Here is a 23,404-nt window from a genome sequence, read left to right as displayed (position 1 = left end):
ACAATGCTCACTCCAGGCCCTGGGCCAGCCTCACCCGGATAGCCCAGCTCGCAGTCACATGGGGAAAATCAGAGTTTACGAGCATGCTCTGCTTCGGTTTCAACACTGACGGGGATCATGTTTTCCAAACCAGGCATCAGAACTGATTGTATGGTTTGTACCCATGGGGACAGTGGGATGCACCATTTTAAGTGATATCCGTCTCCAAAAATTTGGGCATAAGGCTCCGGTTTTCCAGAACACATTCATCTCCTTCTGTTCCCCCAAACAGACAAGTTTTCTAAGAACTTCAACTCTCTGGGGAGTCCTAGACAGAAGTTAGAGTTTCCTACAATTCAGGTCTCCTGACGTTTAATCAGAATTGTACTTTTTCAGACTGAGAGCCAATCGAATGCACCGTTCAGCTTGAGGGCTGCCTACAACCACCTTCACAGCGGGGCATAGAGTCCAGACCTCGAAATCACCCGGCAGGCCTGTTTCCTGTTTCCTTGGGTCATCGACTGGAATCTTGCCGGGAAGTGTGATGTGGCCGGAACACTGACCGGTCTCTTCACTCTCCCCACACACCTATGTGTGCACACATGACTACCATTCCCCCGCTGCAGACCAAGCATGGGGCAGTCACACTCGGGAGAGCCACTCAGTATTATCTAAAATGACTATATCTGGTAGCTTCCACTGAGGGAGGGGCTCATGCCTGCTGGGGAGCCTTGATCTCATACAGGAACAGGGCTCAAGAGAACTCAGGACTTCATTCATATCCAGGACACTCCTTCACAAAGGTACCACAAGGTTTCTACGGTCCTCCACCTCTGCCCCCCTGGACCCAGCCCCCACCATCTCATATCTGGATGAATCCAACAGCTACAGAGCTGGTCTTTCTACTTCTACCCTTGTTCTCTCCCTTCCTTAAGTCTCTTCTCAAATCAGCAGACAGATGCTTTCAAAACATAAGTAAGTTATGTCACTCTTCTGCTCAACACCATGCAATGGCTCCCATCATACTCAGAGTAAAAGCCGAAGTCCTTACAGTGGCCTACAAGGCCCTATGTGATATGCAAACTCCTCTCCACACATATCCCCCAGCCCACACACCACCACACACACACACTCATCCGCCCCTGCCTCCCCACCGACCCCTCTCTGAAGTCCAGTCCTCCAGCCTCATGCTCATCATTCTGTTCCTCCTGCTGTTCCTCCACTTCAAGTTGCCTTGCACTCACTGCCTGGAAGGTTCTTCCCAGTTATCTGCACAGCCCCTGCCCACACATCCACCGCTTGAATCTCCCCTTACCACAGGGGCCTTCCTTGGCCACCTGTTTAAAGTGGCCATCCTACATAACCCCTGACCCTGTTTATTTTTCTTAACGGCACTTAACACCATTCACATATCTCATATATATATATACACACACACACACACACACACACTTATATCTAGGATATCATATATGTATATATCTAACCTGTTTGTCTATCATCTCAGTGGGAATAAACAAAGACCAACCCTATGATAAAGCGAGGGCCATTTATTCCAAGCTTGCCATATTAAGGGAGTCAGCAACTGGCACTTGACTTTGGCGAGAGGCCCAAAGGCAGGCAGAGGAGAGGAAGAGCTTCATGGTGGAAACCGGGGAAGGCTTCAGGTGAGCCCTGCTTACAGGCTGCTGGCAGGAGGAAGCTGGAGGTGGGCTAGAGGCAGGGCAGCCTATGTGATTGGTTAGGGTGCCTATTTGGCTTTCTGTGATGGGTCCTAATTAGGACTCGGGGACAAAAATAGGGAAGCTGTCAGTTATTAACCAAGTTCTGGCCATTTGGGGCCCATTGGTACATGGGTTGTTTAGCTTCCTAGATTGTCACTAGAGATAGCAGTCTGGCCTCCTGCAAGTCTGATAGCAGGCTGGCTTCGTGCATTGTTCATTATAATTAATTATCTATAATAACTATAGATAAGGGAGTGGGTTTCCTGGGCAGGTTCCCTGCTGCAGGTTGTGGGGCAGTGTTCTGTTTTTATATAGAGTCCAGCCATCTCTCTGTGGTTCTGTTGTATGTTCAGTCTTTTATACCTCATTAGAATATAAACACTAAGAATACTGTTTTATTTACTGTTGTATCCCCAGAGCCTAGAATAGTGCCAGTTACCTAGCAGGTACTCAGAAACTATCTGTTGTTGATTATGATCATGTTTATCTAGCTCTAGTTAGAAAAGTTGTGATTTTGCTACATGACGTGGAAAAAAGGCCAACCACAAGCCTGCTTCATTCAATCCAGTTCTACAAATGTTTGTTGAGTGCTTGCTACATAACCAGGAGGTTCTGTGTTAGGCCACTTCAGGTTACACAAGACAAGTATTAGCTGAAAATGGATTGACAACCAGGATTCTAAATGCTTTCACCTTTCCTCCAAATTTCTCTTCGACTTTAAATTCAACTCCACCTATAATACCACTGCAGGTTCCAGGCCCATTATTCTTTCAGAGGCTGTGTGGGCCCATGTCTAGTTTCTCCAGCACTCACTGCATGTGGAGCTCATTTAGCTCCTCTCAGAAAGGGCCTGTGTGGCAACTGGTTGTTTTTTGAATGAGCTGATTATCTTCTCAGTTGGGTTATTCCCTGAGAGCCAGAGCCAAACCTTGCCCCCAGTGCAGGTGACACATAGGAGGGTCCAGGGGTGATGGGAATCTCCCCCAGTCCCCATTTTTGACCTTTGCCCTGAACTCCAAATCAAATATCTCACTGATGTCAGGTTTCTTTCCTCTTCTGCACACAGAGGTCACACTGCCTCAGAGCTGCCATCTGGAGGTGCATTAACAGTCTACGGTCCTGATAGCGCAAAACTGGGAGCCCTACTTGGACATCTCAACTATTTTCTGACAAGGGCTTTCTGCTTTTTTTTTTTTTAAGGTTCTGAATTATCTGTTCCTCTGGGAAAACATTCCAGGGATTTTATTCCTGGCTAATCTATCTTTCAAGTCGAACACTCAAGGATCCAAGGAGCAAATAGGCCAGGATGCAGCTGGAACTAGAACTCTGTGGAATAGCTTATCAGCAGGCCACATTCAGCTGCAGAAACAGAATGGAGGCTGCTCAAGGGCAGGGATGGGAGCTGCTGTGTTTCCTAATGAGTCAACGCTTGGCACATGGTAGTTGCTCCACAGATATTTATTGAATGAATAGGAAGGATAAACACACGCTAAGTTTGAAATGAGAAATCCTAAGTTTCAATAGCAATCATTTTCTTCAATGTTCACTCATTTTGTAGCTTAATTTTCACAGCCATTACAAAATACATTAAGTAAAAAGGCAAACAATGAGAACCCCAGATGTGAAAGGGGGCTCTGGGGAGCAGAAGTGTCATTTCCCAGTTCTGCTTGTGAGCCACCCGTGCTTGCCACACAGGCTGAGTTGCAGACCCTGCTTTCTAATGAGCACAACAAAAAGCTCCAATGTCACAATCTACTATGCAGTTTCAAAGTCTTCGACAATTATAATTGCTACGTGGTCTAATTCCTGAACGTATTTACCCCAGTTTTATAATGAATCAGAATGAGAAAAGTAAACATTGGCTATAATCAACTCATACCTGTTTAAGGCCTTGAGAGGGAGATGGGAGAAAACTTTCACCAAATCCACGACGGTTGCTGTCTTCATTTTATTCAGATAATTTTTTTTCCCCCAAAACCTGGTCAACGTTGAGAAATTGGCTGTCTGTAACCAATCAGACTGATTGCCAGCCGACTCTTCGTTGCAACGTTGTAACTTCACCTTAGCCTCTGATTGGTTGCTTTTTGCAACCAATCAGATGTTTGCACAGGAGCGTGACCTTTGTAACTCCACTTCAGTCTCTGATTGGTTGCTTCCTGCAACCAATCAGACCGATTGTGGTCCACTACTTCATTTCCATGAGGTGAGCATGAAGTGGCCAAGGGGAAACCTCCAAGGGGTATTTGGACTGAGAAGACTCTGTATCTGGGCCCTTGAGTCACTGCTCAGGCCCGTTCCCACACTGTGGAGTGTACTTTGGTTTTCAATAAATCCCTGCTTTCATTCTTTCGTTGCCTCATTCTTTCTTTGCTTTGCTGGGCATTTTGTTCCATTCTTTGTTCAAAACACCAAGAACCTGGACAACTTGCAGTCAAGACCCTCCACCGGTGACACTTTGACTTCTGGATTTCCCCGAACCAAACAGCCAGATATACAAAAGAAAAGGGGCAGCAGATGTTCTCTCCTCCTGGCACACTCTTGCCCCTATTTCTTGAGTTTCTCGAGGCTTGCCTTGCGACTAGGAAGACACTCAGCTCTTCCTGCCTATCACCAGAGAAGACACTGAGCTCTTCAGAGAGGCCCCAAGCTTCAGGAAGTCCCTCTTGGTGCCTGACTTAAATCTCTTCTCTGGCCATTAAGCACAATTCCCTCTTGCCCTGTCATCACTGGAGAAGAAAGACCAGCTGCTCACCACTCTCTCCTTTTAATCATTCTTTTTTTTTTTTTCTTGAGACAGAGTTTTGCCCTTGTCACCCAGGCTGGAGTGCAGTGGTGCAATCTCAGCCCACTGCAACTTCTGCCTCCTGGGTTCAAGCGATTCTCTTGCCTCAGCCTCCTGAGTAGCTGGGATTACAGGTGCCTGCTAACATGTCCAGCTAGTTTTTCTATTTTTTAGTAGAGACAGGGTTTCACCATGTTGGCCAGGCTGGTCTCAAACTCCTGACCTCAGGTGATCCACCTGCCTCAGCATCCCAGAGTGCTGGGATTACAGGCATGAGCCACCTCACCGGGCCCTTTTAATCATTCTTAATGGGCTTATAAGCAGTTATTAAGTCCCCCTTCAGCCTTCTCAGAACCTCATTTTACTTGCATTGAAGCTGAGAGCTTCCGAGGAAAGCATTTGACTCCGGGCCCCACAGATTTGCAATGCCTTAAATGGGCAATCAGCCACTTCACTCACTTTAACCTGCATAAATGAACAGTTCTGCCTTCTTTTGCAAAGTTTAAATCCACTCAAGGGAGTTCCCTGGCAACCAACCCTTATTAATAAATCACGCTCAATCTAGGCCAGGACAGGCATTTTGCAAATGCTTCTTTTGCTTGAGAAGTGACACTGGCACTAGGCACACAGTAAACAAGCTGCTGCTCTCTCTGAAGCTCTGCATTTGCTGGATGGATCCAGTCTGTCTCCCACAGGACCCTGTGGACCTGGTAGGCTCTCACCTGACTCCCCAGTTGAGAAGGGAGTGCTTCCCTAATGAACTCTCACCTGGACCTTTCTTAGGGTTACTGGACTAGGGTCGCAGCAGCTGGGCAGCAGGGCATAGAGCTGGAGTGAAGCTTGCTCAGGCTCTGCTAGGCACACACTGGAAAGTTACATTTCCTATTCCATCATAATACCATTTATTCCCAGTTCATTGCTCATGCCTACAGGTGGAAGTCTGAGTTGTATGTCTAGATGGGGCTTCCAGTATGTCCCCACTCAGAGTCCTGCAGTTCCTTCCAATCATAGGAAGTGGGAAGGAGCAAGGCAGGTAGGTTGTAAGGCTGATGGTGTTTCAGCTTTGAGGAAAAAGTGACTTCACTTCAATAGTAATTTTAACCAGAATGGCTAAAGTTAAAAGGATTGACAATCCCAAGTGTTGACAAGGATAGAGAGCAATTGCAACTCTCAGTGTTTGCTGCTGGAATGTGAATCAGAGCCACCACTTTGGAACTCTTTGGCAGCATCCAGCAATTGCTCCAGCAATCCCACTCTTACGTATATGAGCAAAAAAGTGAGTGTTTATGTTCACCAAAAGACATGTACAAGAAAGTTCATAGTGTTGTAATTCACTTTTTTTTTTTTTTCTGAGATGGAGTCTTGCTTTGTCGCCCAGGCTGGAGTGCAGTGGCACAATCTCAACTCACTGTAACCTCCACCTCTCAGGTTTAGGCAGTTCTCCCTACCTCAGCCTCCCAAGTAGCTGGGATTACATGTGCCCACAACCACACCAAGCTAATTTTTGTATTTTTTAGTAGAGACAGGGTTTTGCCATCTAGGCCAGGCTGGTCTTGAACTCCTGACCTTAGGTGATCTGCCCACCTTGGCAAAGTGCTGGCATTACAGGCATAAGCCATCATGCCCTGCCTGTAGTTCACTTTTAAGTATATTTTTTAAAAGTAAAAAATCTGAAGCAGCTGCCATCCAAGTGTAGAATAGATAAATTGTGATATAATCATAGAATGAAATCAGACATAACCATGAAGAGAACTGAACTACTGCTAGACAGGACAACGTGGATGAATCTCACATGCAGGATGCTGATCTGGACACCACAAGAAAAAACAAAAGACGGTGCCTACTGAGTTTTCTTCTTTCCAGATGACCAACTCTTAACTTACTCATCTGTTTTTTCACTGTTCTGCTTCTTTTGAAGAAGATTTGAGGTGACTTACAAAGGTGTATGGTATATTTATAACTGAAGAAATCTGGGTGATGTTAAAACGATGGCAGGAAAATAAGGTGGAAACAAGATGTAAGGATGGTCTTCACTATTTATGTCAGGAATTCCTATGAACTTTCTATGGTGAACAGAATAGAGCTTCCTAGCAGTCAATGCAAAGAAGAAACACAACAATTCCACACCGCAAAGTTAACAGTCTTGCTGATCAGAAGCACAGGTAGTTCTGAAATCTGATAGAAAATGTTCCTGTATCGTTTCAGAACACGCAACTATGTGATCAAACCCCTTTCTATTTGTTTAAAAATTTGTCAAACATCCCATGTTTGACCCTGGATGTCTGAATCCCCTCAGCCCACATTTTCCCCCCTACACCATGCCCACACCGTCCCCATAGAATTTAGGGTGAGGCAGCATCCCAGTGATTGACAGGTCCCTCCTTAGACCCCATTTACTTTCCTGGGTGTGGTTTGGGGGAAGCCCTGTTCATGAAGGCTGGATTTCTGTTCTTTGGGTTGCCCAGCTTGCCACCCTCATTTCTGGAACCCAGACCAGCATCCTCAGCCCACGCTTTGCCACTCAGCTCATCTTCTTCCCGGTCGGCACTTCTCAGTGACCCCATCCCTTCCCCAGCAGTGACTCTGCGTGGGGCAGCTCCCTGGGGGCTGGACTCTTTCCATTTTGGCATTTGGGTTAGTGGATCTTTCCACTTTCTGGCTCCAGTTTTTGAGTTGAATTCATATGTTTCCCCGGTCACTAGTGAAAAAAAAATACAACAATCACATAAGCCAGAAAATTCCAATGACTGTCTCTTCCCCCACTTCTACCCTGCTCTGTTTTGACTCCCAAGGGAAGATGAAGCACACTAGAAGGTGTGAATCACTGACACAGACAGTAGGTGTGTGAATAGCCCCACAATCTCCACCAGCCTGCCCTTGCCACAAGCCATGCTGCTCGGACCACACAGGTAGCAAACAGCAAACCTCTCTAAATAGAAAGGCTTAGGAGTGTCTCAAGGACATCTCAATTGCAGGATGAGAAGGCCATGTAACTCTTGAACTCCATGCAAGCTTTGGATAAATTAGGTTCAATCTCTAATGGGATTACCCGTTACTTTCTGATTCATTTTGTTTTAAAAGACCCCTGAATTCCTGCTATAAAAAGGAATTCACCAAGTGAGAAGGAAAAGGCTGATTTTTATTTATGTTAGGTTAGCAGCAATTTGTAGACACAGATACAAAAATCTGGTCCCGCTTGAGATGATGCAAGGAAGCCATTTTTATTGTGTCCGAGCCAGCAGACGCTAATTGATTTAGGCCAGTTGGCTCATGTCTTTCTTTTTTTTTTTTCTCTCAACTACACAAAAACACAAAAATCCCCCCTTTTGCTCTGGAAGAGACTTTTGCTCTGGAAGATCAGTTTTAAGGCAAGCCCTTGCTCCTTGTCTTTTCCATACAGCATGAGTGGCCTCTCAGCTCAGGATCCCACCAGCACTTATGCTAATGTGGGCACATTATGGTAACAAGCACCTAATAATAGAGGGAAATTTAATTCCAGCAGCAGCAGCAGCAGCGGCGGCAGCCTCTCACTGGAGAGGAGCCATCCTCCTTAGGAGGAGGACCGGTGCCGTTTGCATATGAGGGTGGCAGGAAGCCAACACACTTGCCTCCTGAATTTGGTTTCCTTCCCTTTATTCACGTCTATAATTGAGCCTTTGTAAGCAGAGGGATGAGTGTAAAGGAGCTAAATTTGGAGCTGATTTCACGGGGGTGATGAGAGCTCTGGAGGCCAGCTCTACCTTATGTTCATCTTGCCGACCAAGAGGAAATTCTTGGCCCTGATCTAGGGAAAAAAGAAACTACACTTGCCATTTCTCTGTATCTTCCACTACTAATAAAATGCTATTAGAAGCATCCAGGAAGAATGTGGATGGGCTGGGGGGGCAATCAGTACCAAACAGCAGGAAAAAAAATGTGGATTTCTGGATTCACCAGTTCCCTCAACTGGTTTGTAATTTAGGAAGGGAGGCAAGAAAGAGGCATGGCCCTTGAACGTGAGCCTTTAGGTGGAGACCCACTGAGGCCTCACGTAAGTGTGACCCTGTACTTGAGCATCTGCTAGCCAGCTGGGTTCACAGCTGATCTCACGTTGTATTTAGCCTAGAAGAGTCAGCACTATATAGGCAACATAGCCAAACAGATTGACAAAATGAGTTAAAAGCAGGAAATTGGATAAGATCCTCCATGCTTCTACCAGTCTGGAATATAAAAAGCATTCTTACAGTGGTATTGCCACTTAATTACCTGGATCTATGGCTTCTCCATCAAAGATAGTGTTCATCTGGATAGTTTCCTAAGGAGAAGACAGAGACAGCATCAAACACAACCCTACATTCCTTCCCCCAGGCAAAGCTACACATCCTCACAACCCAAGTTCCTTAATCAAAGCCTTCTTGACTTCTAAGTCTTTAATTAGGCACTGCGCTAGATGCAGGGGACACAGTGGTGAACAAGGCAGGCATAGTCACTGCCTGTACAAAGCTTGCCAATTACAAACAGGTGCTGCAATGCAGAGTAATAAGGCTATGATGGGGAGATGTAGGGTGTTATGGGGCACAGGTAGGGGTAGAGGGGACATTTAAACCACACTTGGGGGTTAAGGAAGCATCCTGAGTAAATAAAATCTGAGCGTAGAAGGAAGAGTGGAAATGCCACACAGCATGGCTAAGACCTACGTTGTGTCAGTGAATTGCTGTCAGGCATTGTCAAGGTGGACACAGGTGAGCTCCTAGGTGTCCGTACCTCTGGCCCTGGCACTCTGGCCCTCCCCTGCGGCCTCCCCTTGCCTAGGCCAATGCAGTGTCACATCTGGGCCTCACCTAAGCCCTGTGCTCCAGGTCTTTTCTCTTCCCTGATCTGCCCTTGGTGCCACCCTCCAGGACCTGACTTCTGCCTAATGCACCTGTCCCTTGTCCCCATAGAAACACCCCCTTCCCTCACATGCTGCCCTCTAGAGGTGCCAAAGTCAGGGTCACTAGCACAGTAACAAGGATTGTTTGGAGTTTAGCAAGCTTTCCAATCTCCAGTTTTTATCACTTAAAGGATCCCCTACCTAGTTCCCCACAACTCCCCAACTCTGAAGAGAGAGGAAATGGGGATTATATGGCCTTCATCAATTTGACCAGCTAAGCAGCCCCACTCTTTGTGGTCATGGGTATTTATTTAATAGACTAATTTAATATTACATAGTTCTAGAGCAATCGCTAAGTGGCATCCCCAAGGGTACTCGCCTTAGACAATAAGACCCAGGAGACCTGAGACTGCCTCTTCTTCCTGTTTGTACACTGGCCAGAACATAGAAGACTTAGGGGATGGATGTGCCTGAAGCCAAAATTCCAGTGCCCTGCATTGACTTCCTCATTGGAGGAGCCATTGAATTATGCAACAAATTCATGAAGCTTGGACCATGACAAAGCCTTATTCATGGGGGTAGGGAAGAGCTGGAGGGAGCCACCTTCAAGTTCCTTCACTTCACTTCCCAGGGGGTAGATAAGGTTCTGTCAAAGAGAGAGAGCTAGAGAGAGAGACAGAGGTGGAGGAGAGGGAACTTTCCAGCTATCCTGTAACACTTTGCATTTGTGTGACACTTAACAATTTTCAAACTATTTCTCCATCTGTTATCTCAGGGCAGATGTCCTCACCCCCATTTTACAGGTGAGGAACCTAAAGCTCAGAGAGGCCAAGGAAGTCCCCGAGGTGATAAGGCTAAGTGGGTAGAGCCAACCCCGGACAAGGGAGGGCCCTTTCTCTGTCACTTTTCTGCAAGGTAGTGGAAGAGCAAAGAAAATTTAAATCAGCTGGGCGCAGTGGCTCATGCCTATAATCCCAGCACTTTGGAAGGCCACAGTGGGTGGATCACTTGAGGTCAGGAGTTCAAGATCAGCCTGGCCAACATGGTGAAACCCCATCTCTACTAATAATACAAAAAATTAGCCAGGCGTGGTGGCACGTGTCTGTAATCCCAGCTACTTGGGAGGCCGAGGCATGAGAATTGCTTGAGTCTAGGAGGCAGAGGTTGCAGTGAGCCGAGATTGTGCTACTCCACTCCAGCCTGAGCAACAGAGTGAAACCGTGTCTTAAAAAGAAAGAAAGAAAGAAAATTTAAATCTCACTGGAGGCTGAAGCACTAGTTTTGGTCTTTAAGCTTCACTCCCTCAACTCACTCTCGTGGAGAGCTGGTATAGATGATAAACACCACTACTCAATATTTATGAAATCCCATTCTTCTGCAAATATATCAGCAGGCATGTTCAGTGGAGGGAACAAATTCTATCAGGAGCTCGTCACACAGCAATCTGTTCCAGTAGCCAAACACAAGCACCTCCCTGAATGATAAACATGCCCACAAGGCTGTGGCAGGCCTGCCTTCGGGGGAGACGGGAGCCCCTATCCCCCAGTGTCTATGCCTGGTGCCCCACACTGCCCATACTCACCACCACGACATCTCTCTCTGCAGTCTTCGTTTCTGCAGAGAACAGAACAGGCAGAAGTTAAGCTTCTTGGGTGGTAAATTGACCTTAAAATTCCACCTCCACAATGGTATTTCCCCTAAATAGGCTTCGATCTCAGTCTTGCAGACACAGCAAAGAATTGTTCTGTCTATAGATATGTTTCTTGACAACTTTCCATCTTCTCAGAAAAAAATACATACACATATGTATACACACACACACAATAATATACAAACAATTTAGTTGTTTTTTATTCTTTTTCTAGCTTATTATCAGTGGACCTAGAAAACTGGCTTTTACATGGCTTTTAAGATAAGAAAGAAAGATTGGATTGGATACTTCTGTTCATAAGGTGTGGGTTTTGTGCATTAATTCCCAAGCCATTATATTTTATTTTATTTTATTTTATTTTATTTTATTTTGAGACAGGGTCTCACTCTTGTCGTCCAGGCTAGAGTGCAGTCACAACTCGCTGCAGCCTTGACCTCTTGAGCTCAAGTGATCCTCTCAGCTATCTCCCCAGTAGCTAAGACTACAGGCATACACTACCACACCCAGCTAATTTAAAAATTTTTTTTCTACAGACAGGGTTTCACTATGTTGCCCAAGCTGGTCTCGAACTTCTGGGCTCAAGTGATCCTCTAGCCTTGGCCTCCCAGAGTGCTGGGATTATAAGTGTGAGCCACCATGCCCAGCCCCCACCCCCTTTTTAAAAAGTGGGATTAGAGACAGTTTGTGAAAATCTCATTTATTAAAATCATCTCTGTCAATATGATCAATAACCACTATAATCAAATTTCTAACCCTGTTGAGACATGCCTGTAGATGGAGTGATTAAAGCAAACTTTTTTTTTTTTTAATTAAAACACTGTGCAATTCTTTGTCCTGTCTCCCCCACACTCTGGAGTCTACTTGAGGCCAAGCCAGGACACCTCCTCAGACCTGGAGCTGCTCAGATGGACCTTCCCAATTTACCCACTTCTCTGAAGTCAGTCAGCTCTCAGCCCATCTCACCACCCTCATCTCCCCCTTCTCACTAGTCTAACCTAAATAATTTGTGGAAATGATCAAATCCATTAGAATCTGGGAATCGAGTATTATCTGTTCTTTTTTTTTTGAGACAGAGTCTCACTATGTTGCCCAGTCTGGAGTGCAGTGGCATGATCTTGGCTGACGGCAACCTCCACCTGCTGGGTTCAAGCAATTCTCCTGCCTCAGCCTCCCGAGTAGCTGGGACTACAGGTGCGTGCCACCATGCCCGGCTAATTTTTTGTATTTTTAGTAGAGACGGGGTTTCACCATGCTGGCCAGGCTGGTCTCAAACTCCTGACCTTGTGATCCACCCACCTCGTCCTCTCAAAGTGCTGGGATTACAGGTGTGAGTCACTGCGCCCGGCCTTATCTGTTCTTTCAAAAGAGGCCTGTGTCCAGCACAAAGCATTAGCTGTCCTCAGGACACCCTCCATGGGCTGCAGTAAGCAGGTCCTGTCTACATTTAACACACGGAGAGTTCTTTCTTCCTGTGCCATGCAGCAAGGGACAGACCTAGGTGTTCAGCTGAGCTGATTGGCGAGGGCTCTAGGTAGGGCATAGGCAGGACCAAATTGAGATATCCAGGCAGGCCAAGGCACTGTCCCCCCACCCTTCCCATTCTCCAGCTGCAACCGACCTCCGCTTCCTTCCAGCCACAGAAGATGCAGCTGAAAATGCTCCAAGATGTGATCGCGGCCTGATTCTTTGCCGAGTAGGAACCTTTTTACGTAGCACAACAGAGCAAGCAAAAAACAACAGACAAGGGAAACAGGTACTGTACATACCTCCTTTCTTTGTCCTATGGGGGGAAAAAGAATGGCTATTAATTCACTTGAAAGTATGCTGCACTGGCACACACATGACACCATGGGGTTCTTTGGGCAACTATGCCCTTTGAGATACAGGGGTTGACTGAAAGAGGTGCCAGGGATAGGGGCCAGAAAGAAAACTAGATCACCACGCCTGCTTCAAACAAAGCAGCTTCATCACTATTGACTTTGGACTAGGGAGGTTCTGGGAATTTGATGAGTTAAAAAGTATCACCTTATAAACTTCAGGGAATACATTGTCTCTGATGAGAAAACCTGGTGAGGACATGCCTGCCCTAGTCAGACTGCCCAGCAAGTCTTCTTGCCCCATCCCTTTCTCCCCAAGAGCCAGCAGAGCAGAAGGCTTGGCTCACAACAGGGAGGTTTGAGAGCTGGCAGTTACATTTTGGTTTCCTGTCACATGAAGAGCTGGACTCAGACCCTACGAGATTTCCCATGATCACCTTGGATTCTATAGCTCTGTAACCCTAATTTTCTTCTTTGCTATTTGACAAAGGTTGACTGTCATATGGTATAACTAATTTCCAGAGAGGTTCAGTCTGAGTCTGGTTTTCTAGCTAGTTTTTCTTTTTTAAGTCAACCATGTTGAAAACAATTAATATTTACAACATAAGTTAAAAGAACCAGGTTCAAGGTGCGTATTTAACATTTAGCCATAAATTACATGAGAGTTGCAGTGTCTATTGGATTTGTTTCTTCAAGAACTTCTATCCAAATCCCATTACAGTACACCACCATCCTTACAAGCAATTACTCTTTTAGAGCTGTTTTTTTTTTAAAAAAAATCAATTTGTGAATAGAGTTCAAACAAAAATGCCTTTTTTAATTTCAGCAGATGATCGAGGATTTCTTACCTTGAAGTCAAGGTTGCCAATAGCAACAAACTTTCGCAATAAATATGGCAAAATGCAATGCACATCTTTATTCTAATGCCTTGTACTTTTATACAGTCTTTCATCCATAGATTTTGTTATTTGACAGTTAATAGTTAATATTTAAAATACCCGTAAAAGGCACACATGTCTTATCACCCCCTCTTTTTGCCATTGAGAGATCCTAGAAGTCAGAGGTTCCAACACCTCAAGATACTTGGGCATAGAGCTAAACTTGGAATCTAGAATCCTGAACTCACTGGGACTCATCTGTGAAGAATAATGAAACAAGATTTGTAAAAAATGGCTGGGTAGTGTACTAAGCATTTACTCTATATCAGGAATACAGTTAAGTGCCTTGTTTACATTTGTTCATTTAGTTGATTAATTTTACAAATAAGAAAATTCAAGTTCACAGAGGTGGTCACTTGCTCAAAGCCATATTACAAGAAAATGGTAGAGCTAAGACTTGAGCTCAGGCCCATCTAACTCCAAAACTCGGGCTCAGAACCATCTAAGCTGTAAGTTGTAAGAGCTACTGAGAATCAAGAAGCTTGGCTCTGGGAGAAGTTTGTGATTCTTTGGTGCTCTCTTCATGTCACTCTACTACCTCACTTTAGCCAGTAAAAGACACATCACAGATTGGCACAATAAGAGGCATATTAGTGGGCAGGTGAAAACTGGAAAAAGAGAAAACAGGCCTGCGTTTACAACCCTTAAGAGTGAGAGACTGAGACCACAAGCAAAACACCAAGAATTATTTGGTCACACAAAAACCCGGCTGAGTCACTGGAGACAAAAGCTTAATTCCCTTATTGGTTTTGTGTGCTTGCCTTAATTCCATACTATCCTTTAAATATTCTACAAATAAGAGCACGGCATATTCTATCACTATTCACAACAGGGCTTTGCTGAAGGTTTTATCCAGGGCAAGGTCATCAGAAGGTTGATGCCCCAGTCTCATTAAGAGCCTCAAGGACAGAGTAGGTTGCCAGGGAAAGCCAAAAGGATGGTTTCCTGGCATAGCAGGTGACAAAGAAAGTGCACCAGGACCGAGGGGAGCTGGGATTCCTTCCCCCGTATCTCCTTTTCCTGCCTTCCCTCCAGGCAACCTGCCTTGTAAAGAAATCCGGATTCTCCATTTTTCCTTCTCCTGATGTCACCAGAAACAGTGTCCTAAAGGAGGTGGGGAAGAGGGCCCAGCCCACTGGCAACTTACAGAGGTTCCTTGTTCTTCCCAGTCTTGCAGGGGCAGTGTCTGTGGATGGCTTTGGCCAATAGGACGACCAGGTACACCAGGAGACCCAGAAGCAATATGGAGCCCAAAGTGATGACAAATGGCACGTACCATGCAGATGGAGAGTAAACGTTTTTCCTCAGGACCTGATAGGTGACCCTGGGCTTTAACAACAGAGAGCAGGGAGGGTGAGTAGAGGGTGGTAGTGATTTTGACATTCAGCACTCTCTCGTGTTGAGTGTTTATTCCACTCTTTGTTATTGTTATTGCTCTATAAGTTGGACATCTGTGTGCTCACAGTTCTTGCTGCTTCAACCCATCACCTTATTTATAGTCTTTGCAGACATCCATTAGATCAAAACCCAGAAATTTTAGGGAACTGAAAAACAACTCTAGGCCTTATTTTATTCTCTGTCTTCCCCTTCCCCAAAGCTAAAAAAAAAACTCCATTGGCTTTTTTTCCTGCCATATCTGGGCATAACCCAGGGACGAATATAGCCATTGTCTCTCACCGAGACAGCATAAGCCACGAAAGTTGTTTTTTTAAATGCCTTGTAGGCTTTTCAGTGTTTTCTCAACTACAAGCTGCCACTGCCAGAGCAGTGGGCTGATATCACAGCAAAGCCTCAAGTTCAGCATCTGCTTCCTAGAGCTGGAGACAGATAACAAACAAGTTACGGAGGTTTCAGGATTGGAGATGTCACAGGTCATGCTCTGAGCCCAAGAAAGGTGGGAACTCCTCACTCAGGAGAGCCTACCAGCTCCTCCCACAAGGAAAGTCCCAGGGTTGCCATATGCTTCCATTCACTGGGGTCATACTGACTCCAGCGCGGGAGAGAGAAGCATGAACCAGCTCCTGGCAAGACTCTGAGAAGAAGCTGGCCACCTCCATAGTGGGTTCTCTAAGGTTCTGATTACCTTCCTTCTGGCATGCTGCAGGTATCAGGCTGCTGACCAGGGGTGCAGCTTCTACTAGGAGGAGGAGGAGGAAGAGGAGGAGGAAGAAAGGGGACAGATGAGTCAGCATAGATGCAAGCCAGTTCCTCCAAGGGGCAGGGAAGATAATCCTGTTGTCAGATTCAAGGCTCTCCCTTCCTTCTCCAGGCCAATTCTGTGATAGCACCTGGTCATTTTCTTCCTACCGTTTCCCACAGTCTGTATTTACTTTGTCAATTTGAATACTTGTTTGTAATCTATCTCCCCGTCTAGATCAGTGGCTCTCAGGCTTTAATGCACATTAGAATTCCCTGAAAGGCTGATTGAAAACACAGCTCACTGGACCCCACCTCCAGAGTTTCAGATTCATTAGGTTAGGGGATAGAATTGGGGATTCCAGGTTCCAGCATCCTTCCCTGGAGGTCATGGTGATGATCATGGTTGGGTAACCTATAACTTTAATAATCTAGGCTGGGCCTGAGAATTTGCATTTCCAACCAGTTTCCAGGTGGTGCTGATTCTGATGGTCTAGGGACCGCACTTAGAGAATCACTCGCCTATACAATAAGCTTTCTGAGATCAGGGATCATTTTTGGCTTGTTTGCTAAAGTGACTGGCACACTATAGGCATTAAATCGATATTTGTAAACTGGATGAATTTTTTTGGAGCAGAGGTGGGGTGTAGGGTACAGATTGGTACCTGGTGATTCTTCAAAAGATGTGGGAAAGAGCACCCAGCAGTAAGCAAGCAACCTAATTTCATGGATATTGACTTGCAAAGACTCTTCTGAACAAGCAGAGAGGGGTTCTGAAGGTAGCAACTGGCAGCATGCCCATGGAAATCAGCTCCTGTGCCACAAGCCACACAGATGGTTGAGGTCTGATCTCTCACAAGTCTCTGCACAAACAACACACTCTTCTCTACCAGAACAGGAAATGTTAGTGGTTGAGTTAGTGGTTATGAGTCTGAGGTCTCACCAGATTTTTGCCACCCTGCAGCTACTCCAGTCCAGCCCATGGTTGCCATTTTTGGCAACATCCTAATACCTCAACTCTTCAGTCCACCCCACATACCTCCAGGCCGGGGAAAGAAGTCCATCAACATAACTCACAAGGGAATGTGCCTGGGGATTCCAGGTCCTAAAGCCCTTACCCTGGGGGTTGTGGTGATGATAGTGGTTGGGTAGGGAATGACTTTAATACTCAGTGTCACTGTTCCTGTCTCAACAAGAGCCTCCGCTTTCTTCCCGTCAGACAGCAAGTTGTCATCAGTTATGTAGACAAGTAGCTTGTAGTCCCAGATCTTATCAAACCCACCAGCATAGTCAAAGCGAGATGTAAGCAGCAGGCGTGTGACGTTGGAACCAGCATTGGGAGAGAAGGTGAAATGATTGTTGACGTTACCTAAATGAGATTTGATGCAGGGGTGTTGGTAAAAGGAAGAAAAGAGAGTAAGAAATAAAGGTGTAGAAGAAAACTGCATTCAATCTTTTTCTCAAATGTCCACACCTCAAGTGTAGACTGTGTCTCTGATACACCAGAGCTGGATTAGTTATATGCTACAGGCTTTAACTGCACCAGAGATGGCATTAGTACAAAGAAACTCTTGCTCACAACCAGTGTGGCTGCAAACAAGGCTGAGTAGAAAAGGACAATAGGACAACACCCTTAGCCTAGGTGCCATCTTGCTGAGTATTAAGCAAAGACTTTGTAACCCTGGTACAGCCCCTTCTGATTTCTCATCCGGCAATTATTTGGTAACAACACGTGTAATTCACACTCAAACAAATGAGTGGGTTTCAAGAGGGTAGAATAGGTCACATCCCTAGCCACAGGCCAAGTTCACTGCATGCTTTTCACAGGACCCAGTGGGTCACACTGATTATGGATGTCCCTGGAGTCCTCCAAAGAAAGGTGCCTCCTGGCTTTGCGGGAATTGCAGTCCCAGGTCCTCCTGAACCCACCCCATCACACCCCCAAACACACACACAGCTCTGCTGGGGCTCATGGCTCAGCTCAGGGAGCTTGGGGCAGAGAGGCTGCCAGCCCAAGCACACGCCCGCTCATTCCTCCACTGGCTCCAGACTCATTACCGACTGAACACCAGTAAATGGAGCAGGAGATGATGCAATTTTTGCTCCCTTAACAGCAAAATGCTCCATAAAGGCCTTAGGGCTCTCAGTATGGATTATTTCCATCTTCGGCAACTGCAGTCTCGAGGCAGTTTCTGCCCCTGGGTTTTGTGACACAGCCAGCTCGAGAGGCTTCCTACTGTTCAAGTTCCTGCTCGGCCAAGGGCACAGCAGGTAGCAGGGATGGATTTTTACTCTCTCACGTGGAATTGTTCTGCTTGTTTGGGTTTAAATCTCTGGCCCCAGCACTTCATTAGATGAGCTATTTTGGTCTAATTTCCATTGAGGGGTGCTCTTTTTTCCCTACAATGGTATATTTTTAAAGACAGAAGATGAATGGAGCAGAAGAGAATTCCTGAGGACACGTTTCAAAATGCACTTAATCTATTTAATCTATTATTATCCAGAGAGAGGACTGGGATTCCCTGCCCCCACTACAAGCTTTCAGGAAAAGAGGTGGTCGAAAAGTTGGACTGCATTTTTTCTAACGACACTAATATGCTTTATGACTCATACTGTAGTCAGGAATTGGGGGGTTCACCCTTTTCTTGGACCTTTGGGCAGTCACGTATGGGGTCTGGGAGAAGTAAGATGAGAAGGGGAAACTGAGAGGAGTGCCAGGAAGCATAGGGGCTGCTAGAATTCGTGTCTCTGCTTTCCTCATTCAAATACTTCCCCAGCAAGCTGGGTGCAATGAGGCATGCCTGTAGTCTCAGCTACTCGGGAGGCTGAGCAGGAGGATTACTTGAGCCCAGGGGTTCAAAACTAGCCTGGGCAGCATAGCAAGACCCTATCTCAAAAAAAAATGCCCTCCCAACTCCCATCCCACTTTGCCCAGATCAGTGTGTGAGCACAGACCCCCACCCTAGACAACTTCAGGGTCCTCAGAGACAGGGCCAGGATTGTCGACACCAAGTACTATACCTGGGCCAATGGAATAACGGAAAGATCTGGGGCTGGAATCAAGGTCAGTACACGTCAGCTTGAAATTCTGAATATTTGTGCCAACTTTCAGATCCACTGGGAGGGCCAGGAAATAAGAGTTTGGAGTACAAATTGGCTTTTCATCATTTTCTTCAAGGATGTTCACTGTAACCTAGAGTAGCAAGAAGGTGGTCATTCTCAATAGCTAAAACTCATTGAGTGCTTACTGTGTGTAGGCAGTTTTCAGGCTAAGCACTTTTCATAAATTAGCTCATTTAAACTCACATGAGATAGATAACATGACTATTCCCATTTTATGGACGAGAAAATGGAAGTTTAGAGAGACTAGGTAATTGATCTAAGATCATTCAGCTAGTGAATGGCAGAGCTGGGATTTGAATTCAGGTCTGTCCTACTCCAAATCCTGTGCTATTAACTTCTACACCACATGCATGTGTGTGTGCACATGTAGTGTATGTATACCTTGCCCCCCCACACACACACACATGCACCTGGACACATAGGCTCACCTGCAGATGACACCGAGTTGTTTTTCCAGGAAGGTGTGGATTTACGGTGTCTCCATGTGCCACCTTGCCTGCTGCCCCTTGTAAATGGAACTTCTTTAACTCTGGCATATGCAGAAATGGTTCTCAGCCCTGGCTCTGCTTTCTTGGGCCCACTTCAGAACCAATAGATTGGAGGGTGGGGGTCAGGGCCCTCACTGATGTTCCCTAGCTGATTCTAATACGCAGCCAGAGCTAAGACTCACTGGGACAGAACAAGCAGGCCTGGTTAAGCTGGGATCTCATCTGTAACCTGGGCTATTAGCACTGTACTAAGCCCTAGAGCTAACCTGCCATAAGCAGGGGCCAGCCTATTCTCTTTCATCGCTGTCTTTTATGCCTGGTAAATTGGAATATAGCCTGGGATGCCTGCCAGCACAGAATCATAGAATGTCAGCCCTGAAAGGGACTTGTGTGATCGTTTAGTTCATCACCCCTTTTAAAAAGCTTATGAATTTTGAGTCATATTCATACTACCTTTGAAATTTGGGATTTCAGCTATTTCTGAGCCCGGGAATAAATTGAAATGTTCACTCTAGTTAGCCCCCAGAGTGGAGTCCATTCATTTTCTTTAAAAAAAAAAAAAAAAAAAAAAAAAACAGCCTAACAAACACTGCAATTATCTCCAACTTTCCTTGGGTAGCAATGCCAAACCTTGCACATCATTAAAAACATCATCCCATTAATTCAAAGCAAGTTATCGGAGGAAGCGGACTATTCAGGCATTGGGTTATCAGGTGACTCTCCATTTAAGAGATAGAGAAATAGGGACACGGAGATAAGCATTGCTCAGACTCCCTCGGAAAATTGGGATCAAAGTTGAAAAATGAACGCGGTCTCCTGACTCTGAACCAATCTTTGTGTATGGCTGTCTGCTGCTAACTGAGAGTTCATTTAGCCTTCATGCTTTTTTACTTTACTAATGGGAAGGACCAGGGAATAGTTTGGTCTCTGTGGCTATCATGTTGCCCTTGGATAATCCAAACCACTGACAACATGGACCTATTAGGTCCTTGCAACTCGAGGTGTGGCAGGGGACCAGCAGCGCCGCCCCACTTGGAAGCATGTCAGAAATGCAGAATCTCAGGCCCCAGACCCTCTGACTCAGAATCCGCCTATAACAACATTCTCAGCCTCAAAGGTTGGGAAGCAAGATAGCAGCACAGCATCGTTTTAAGATCTACCCCATCTGGTATGCATAGAGGCAGGGTAGGAACACAGCATAACTGCTCCTGGGAGGAAATGCATAACTCCAAAACCACACTCAACTTCTGGGAAGTGTGCATTTCACCAACAGCCTTCAGTGAAGGCAAAGCAAGATATACAGGGCCACAAGAGGAACCTTGTCCCACAAAGTGGCTTTGTGGGTCCACCAGACATTCCAATATCTGGCCAACAACTTTAGTGCTTTTGTCAGTCACCCGCAAACTTGGGCCTCAAAAAAATGTGGGGCTGGGTGCAGTGGCTCACGCCTATAATCCTAGCACTTTGAGAGGCTGAGGCGGGTGGATTACTTGAGGTCAGGAGTTCAAGACCAGCCTGGCCAACATGGCGAAATCCGTCTCTATTAAAAATACAAAAATTAGCTGCGCACGGTGGTGCACACTTGCAATCCCAGCTACTTGAGAGGCTGAGGCACGAGAATCGCTTAAGCCCAGGAGGTGGAAGTTGCAGTGAGCCAAGGTTACACCACTGCACTCCATCCTGGGCAACAGAGCTAGACCCTGCCTCAAAAACGAAAAAAGAAAAATGTGGATCTTTATTTCCCAGGGCACCTTTACTTGTTTCTCACCACATCCGCAGGATGTACCCTGGGAAGTTTCCTCATTGCCACATCCACACTCTGGGGGTGCCAGAGAGACCCTAAGTCAACCAGTTGGGTTACCGGGACTATACCAAGCAGCCCCACTCACAGTGACAGAGCTTGTGTCTTCGTTGTTGGTGGCCTGGATTCTGAGAATATAGATGGGGGTTGTTTCATAGTCCACTTTAGTTACCAGCTGGAGTTCTCCTGTCTTGGGATTAATCCAAAATACATTTGGATACTGGAGGCTGGCCCCTCCGGTGGAGATGGAGTACACGAGGCTGCTCTGGGGGAGGTCTTTATCAGTGGCTCGCAACTGTCCCACTCGGGTTCTGGCTGGAGGAATAAAGTACCTGCAATAAGTCCTGCTTTTAAGGGGTAGGGAAGGATGATTCAGGAACAGATGTCCTAACTGCCATGGTAAGAAGGACTTCTGGAGGCCTCCTTGCTGTCCAAACTCTGTTTTATAGCTTCAATTCTACTAAATTGAAATAATGCTAACCAACACCCGCTAGGTAACTGACCCTATGATCCAAGCAGTCCTGTGAGGTGTAATAGACAATTTATATCTGTGTGTGTGTGTGTGTGTGTGTGTGTGTGTCTGTGTGTGACGGAGTCTCACTCTGTCGCCCAGGCTGGAGTGCAGTGGTGCAATCTCGGCTCATTGCAACCTCCACTTCCTGGGTTCAAGCAATTCTCCTGCCTCAGCCTCCCAAGTAGCTGGGATTACAGGTGTCCACGACCACACCTGGCTAATCTTTTTGTATTTTTAGAAGAGACGGGGTTTCACCATGTCGGCCAGGCTAGTTTCGATCTCCTGACCTCCTGACCTCAAGTGATCCGCCCAGCTCGGGCTCCCAAAGTGCTAGGATTATAGTCGTCAGCCACCATGCCCAGCAATTTATGCCTTTATATAGGCTTCAGGGACACCAATCATTTTGTTATCAGAAACAATAGTACAAAGAACATACAACCTCACACATACATCTCTTTGCAGCAGTATTGTCTAAAAGTCCCGTGTTTTTCAATTTTCTATAATGAGCATGAATTGCTCTTTTAAAAATAAACAATTGTTAAAGAATTTAGCAATCGATGACTACAGATTATAGATTTTTAAATCCTCTTCCATTTTGCAATTTTTACAAATATTGTTGGTGGGGCTGCTAGCATTCTGGCTTGTTTTGTAGAAGTTCCTTCTCATAAATTACACTCCTCAAGGGCAGAACCTTCTCTTGTTCAATTCTGTATCCCAGCACTAAGTTTGTGACCCAAAGTAGGTGATCAAAAAGAACTGCAGTAAGATCTGTGAATTCCCAGAAAGCCTATTCCTTTAGAATTTGTTATTCACTGGATAAGGTATAAGAAATTAAAAGCATTTTCTTTGGACTTTCATTTTGCATTTTGCTTGAAAACTTAATGTCAGGAAATGGAGACCATCCTAAAGAGAATGGATCATTTTAGAGGGAGTGTTTTGGTTTTGGTTTCATTTGTTGTTGTTGTTTTTAATATGGAAAAAGTATCCATGATCTAAAGATGAAAGGCTGTGGGGAGTCTATTACACTAGAGCATTTATAGTATTACCTTCAAACTGAGAGAGCGAGAGGGAGGCATAAAGTGAAGCTGGAAGTGGGGAGTTAGTCTTTTCCTTAAAAGGGGAAGAGCCTGCAAAAAGCAGGGTGTTGTAAAGGGCAGAAAAGAAGGCCTTCAGGGAATCTTGGTAGGGGAGAGAGAAAATGCCTTTATTTTGTTTGTAAATGAAGGAAATATAGAAATGGGAAACCTTTTCTGTTTTTAAATTTTAATTCTCTGAGTGAGCTGGATAAAACTCACAGTGGAGACCAAGAGAAAACTTAAACCTGGAAAAGGGAGGATTAGCGGAATCAGGCAAACAGGCAAGGAAGCAATCAGAGGCTTCTGAGAAATGCAGTTTAACCAACAGTTTTCAAAAGTCCAAGTTTCACCTGAAGGGCTCCTCAGCAGCGAGGAAAATTTAAAAGAAATAAGAGGTGCAATAAATACTAATCAGCTGTGAATCACTGTGCAAAACAGCATGCGAGGCCTCCAGAAGGGAGTTTTCCACTCCACAGAACACACGTTTGGATGGAGTCCATTGACAGCACTCTGGTCTGTGTCT

The 23,404-nt window shown here is 45.6% G+C and overlaps 1 protein-coding gene across 1 annotated transcript in view; it reads right to left on the bottom strand.

The window, feature by feature from the left end:
* Window positions 1–3,142: 3,142 nt before the first annotated feature.
* Window positions 3,143–23,404, bottom strand: part of CDHR3 (cadherin related family member 3) — a 61,348-nt gene continuing 41,086 nt past the window's right edge. The window contains exons 11-18 of the mRNA XM_004046009.5: window positions 21,380–21,606; window positions 18,901–19,072; window positions 16,998–17,248; window positions 14,891–15,072; window positions 12,755–12,768; window positions 10,920–10,951; window positions 8,731–8,779; window positions 3,143–7,183 (exon numbers count right to left, since the gene is read on the bottom strand). Coding sequence (XP_004046057.3) covers window positions 6,879–7,183; window positions 8,731–8,779; window positions 10,920–10,951; window positions 12,755–12,768; window positions 14,891–15,072; window positions 16,998–17,248; window positions 18,901–19,072; window positions 21,380–21,606 — 1,232 coding nt within the window. The 3' untranslated portion in view covers window positions 3,143–6,878. The remainder of the gene's footprint in view (window positions 7,184–8,730; window positions 8,780–10,919; window positions 10,952–12,754; window positions 12,769–14,890; window positions 15,073–16,997; window positions 17,249–18,900; window positions 19,073–21,379; window positions 21,607–23,404) is intronic.

Source organism: Gorilla gorilla, chromosome 6, assembly GCF_029281585.2.
Source record: "Gorilla gorilla gorilla isolate KB3781 chromosome 6, NHGRI_mGorGor1-v2.1_pri, whole genome shotgun sequence".
Lineage (NCBI taxonomy): Eukaryota > Metazoa > Chordata > Mammalia > Primates > Hominidae > Gorilla > Gorilla gorilla.
The sequence above is the reverse complement of the archived record's forward strand: the minus strand, read 5'-3'. Positions and strand labels throughout refer to the sequence as shown.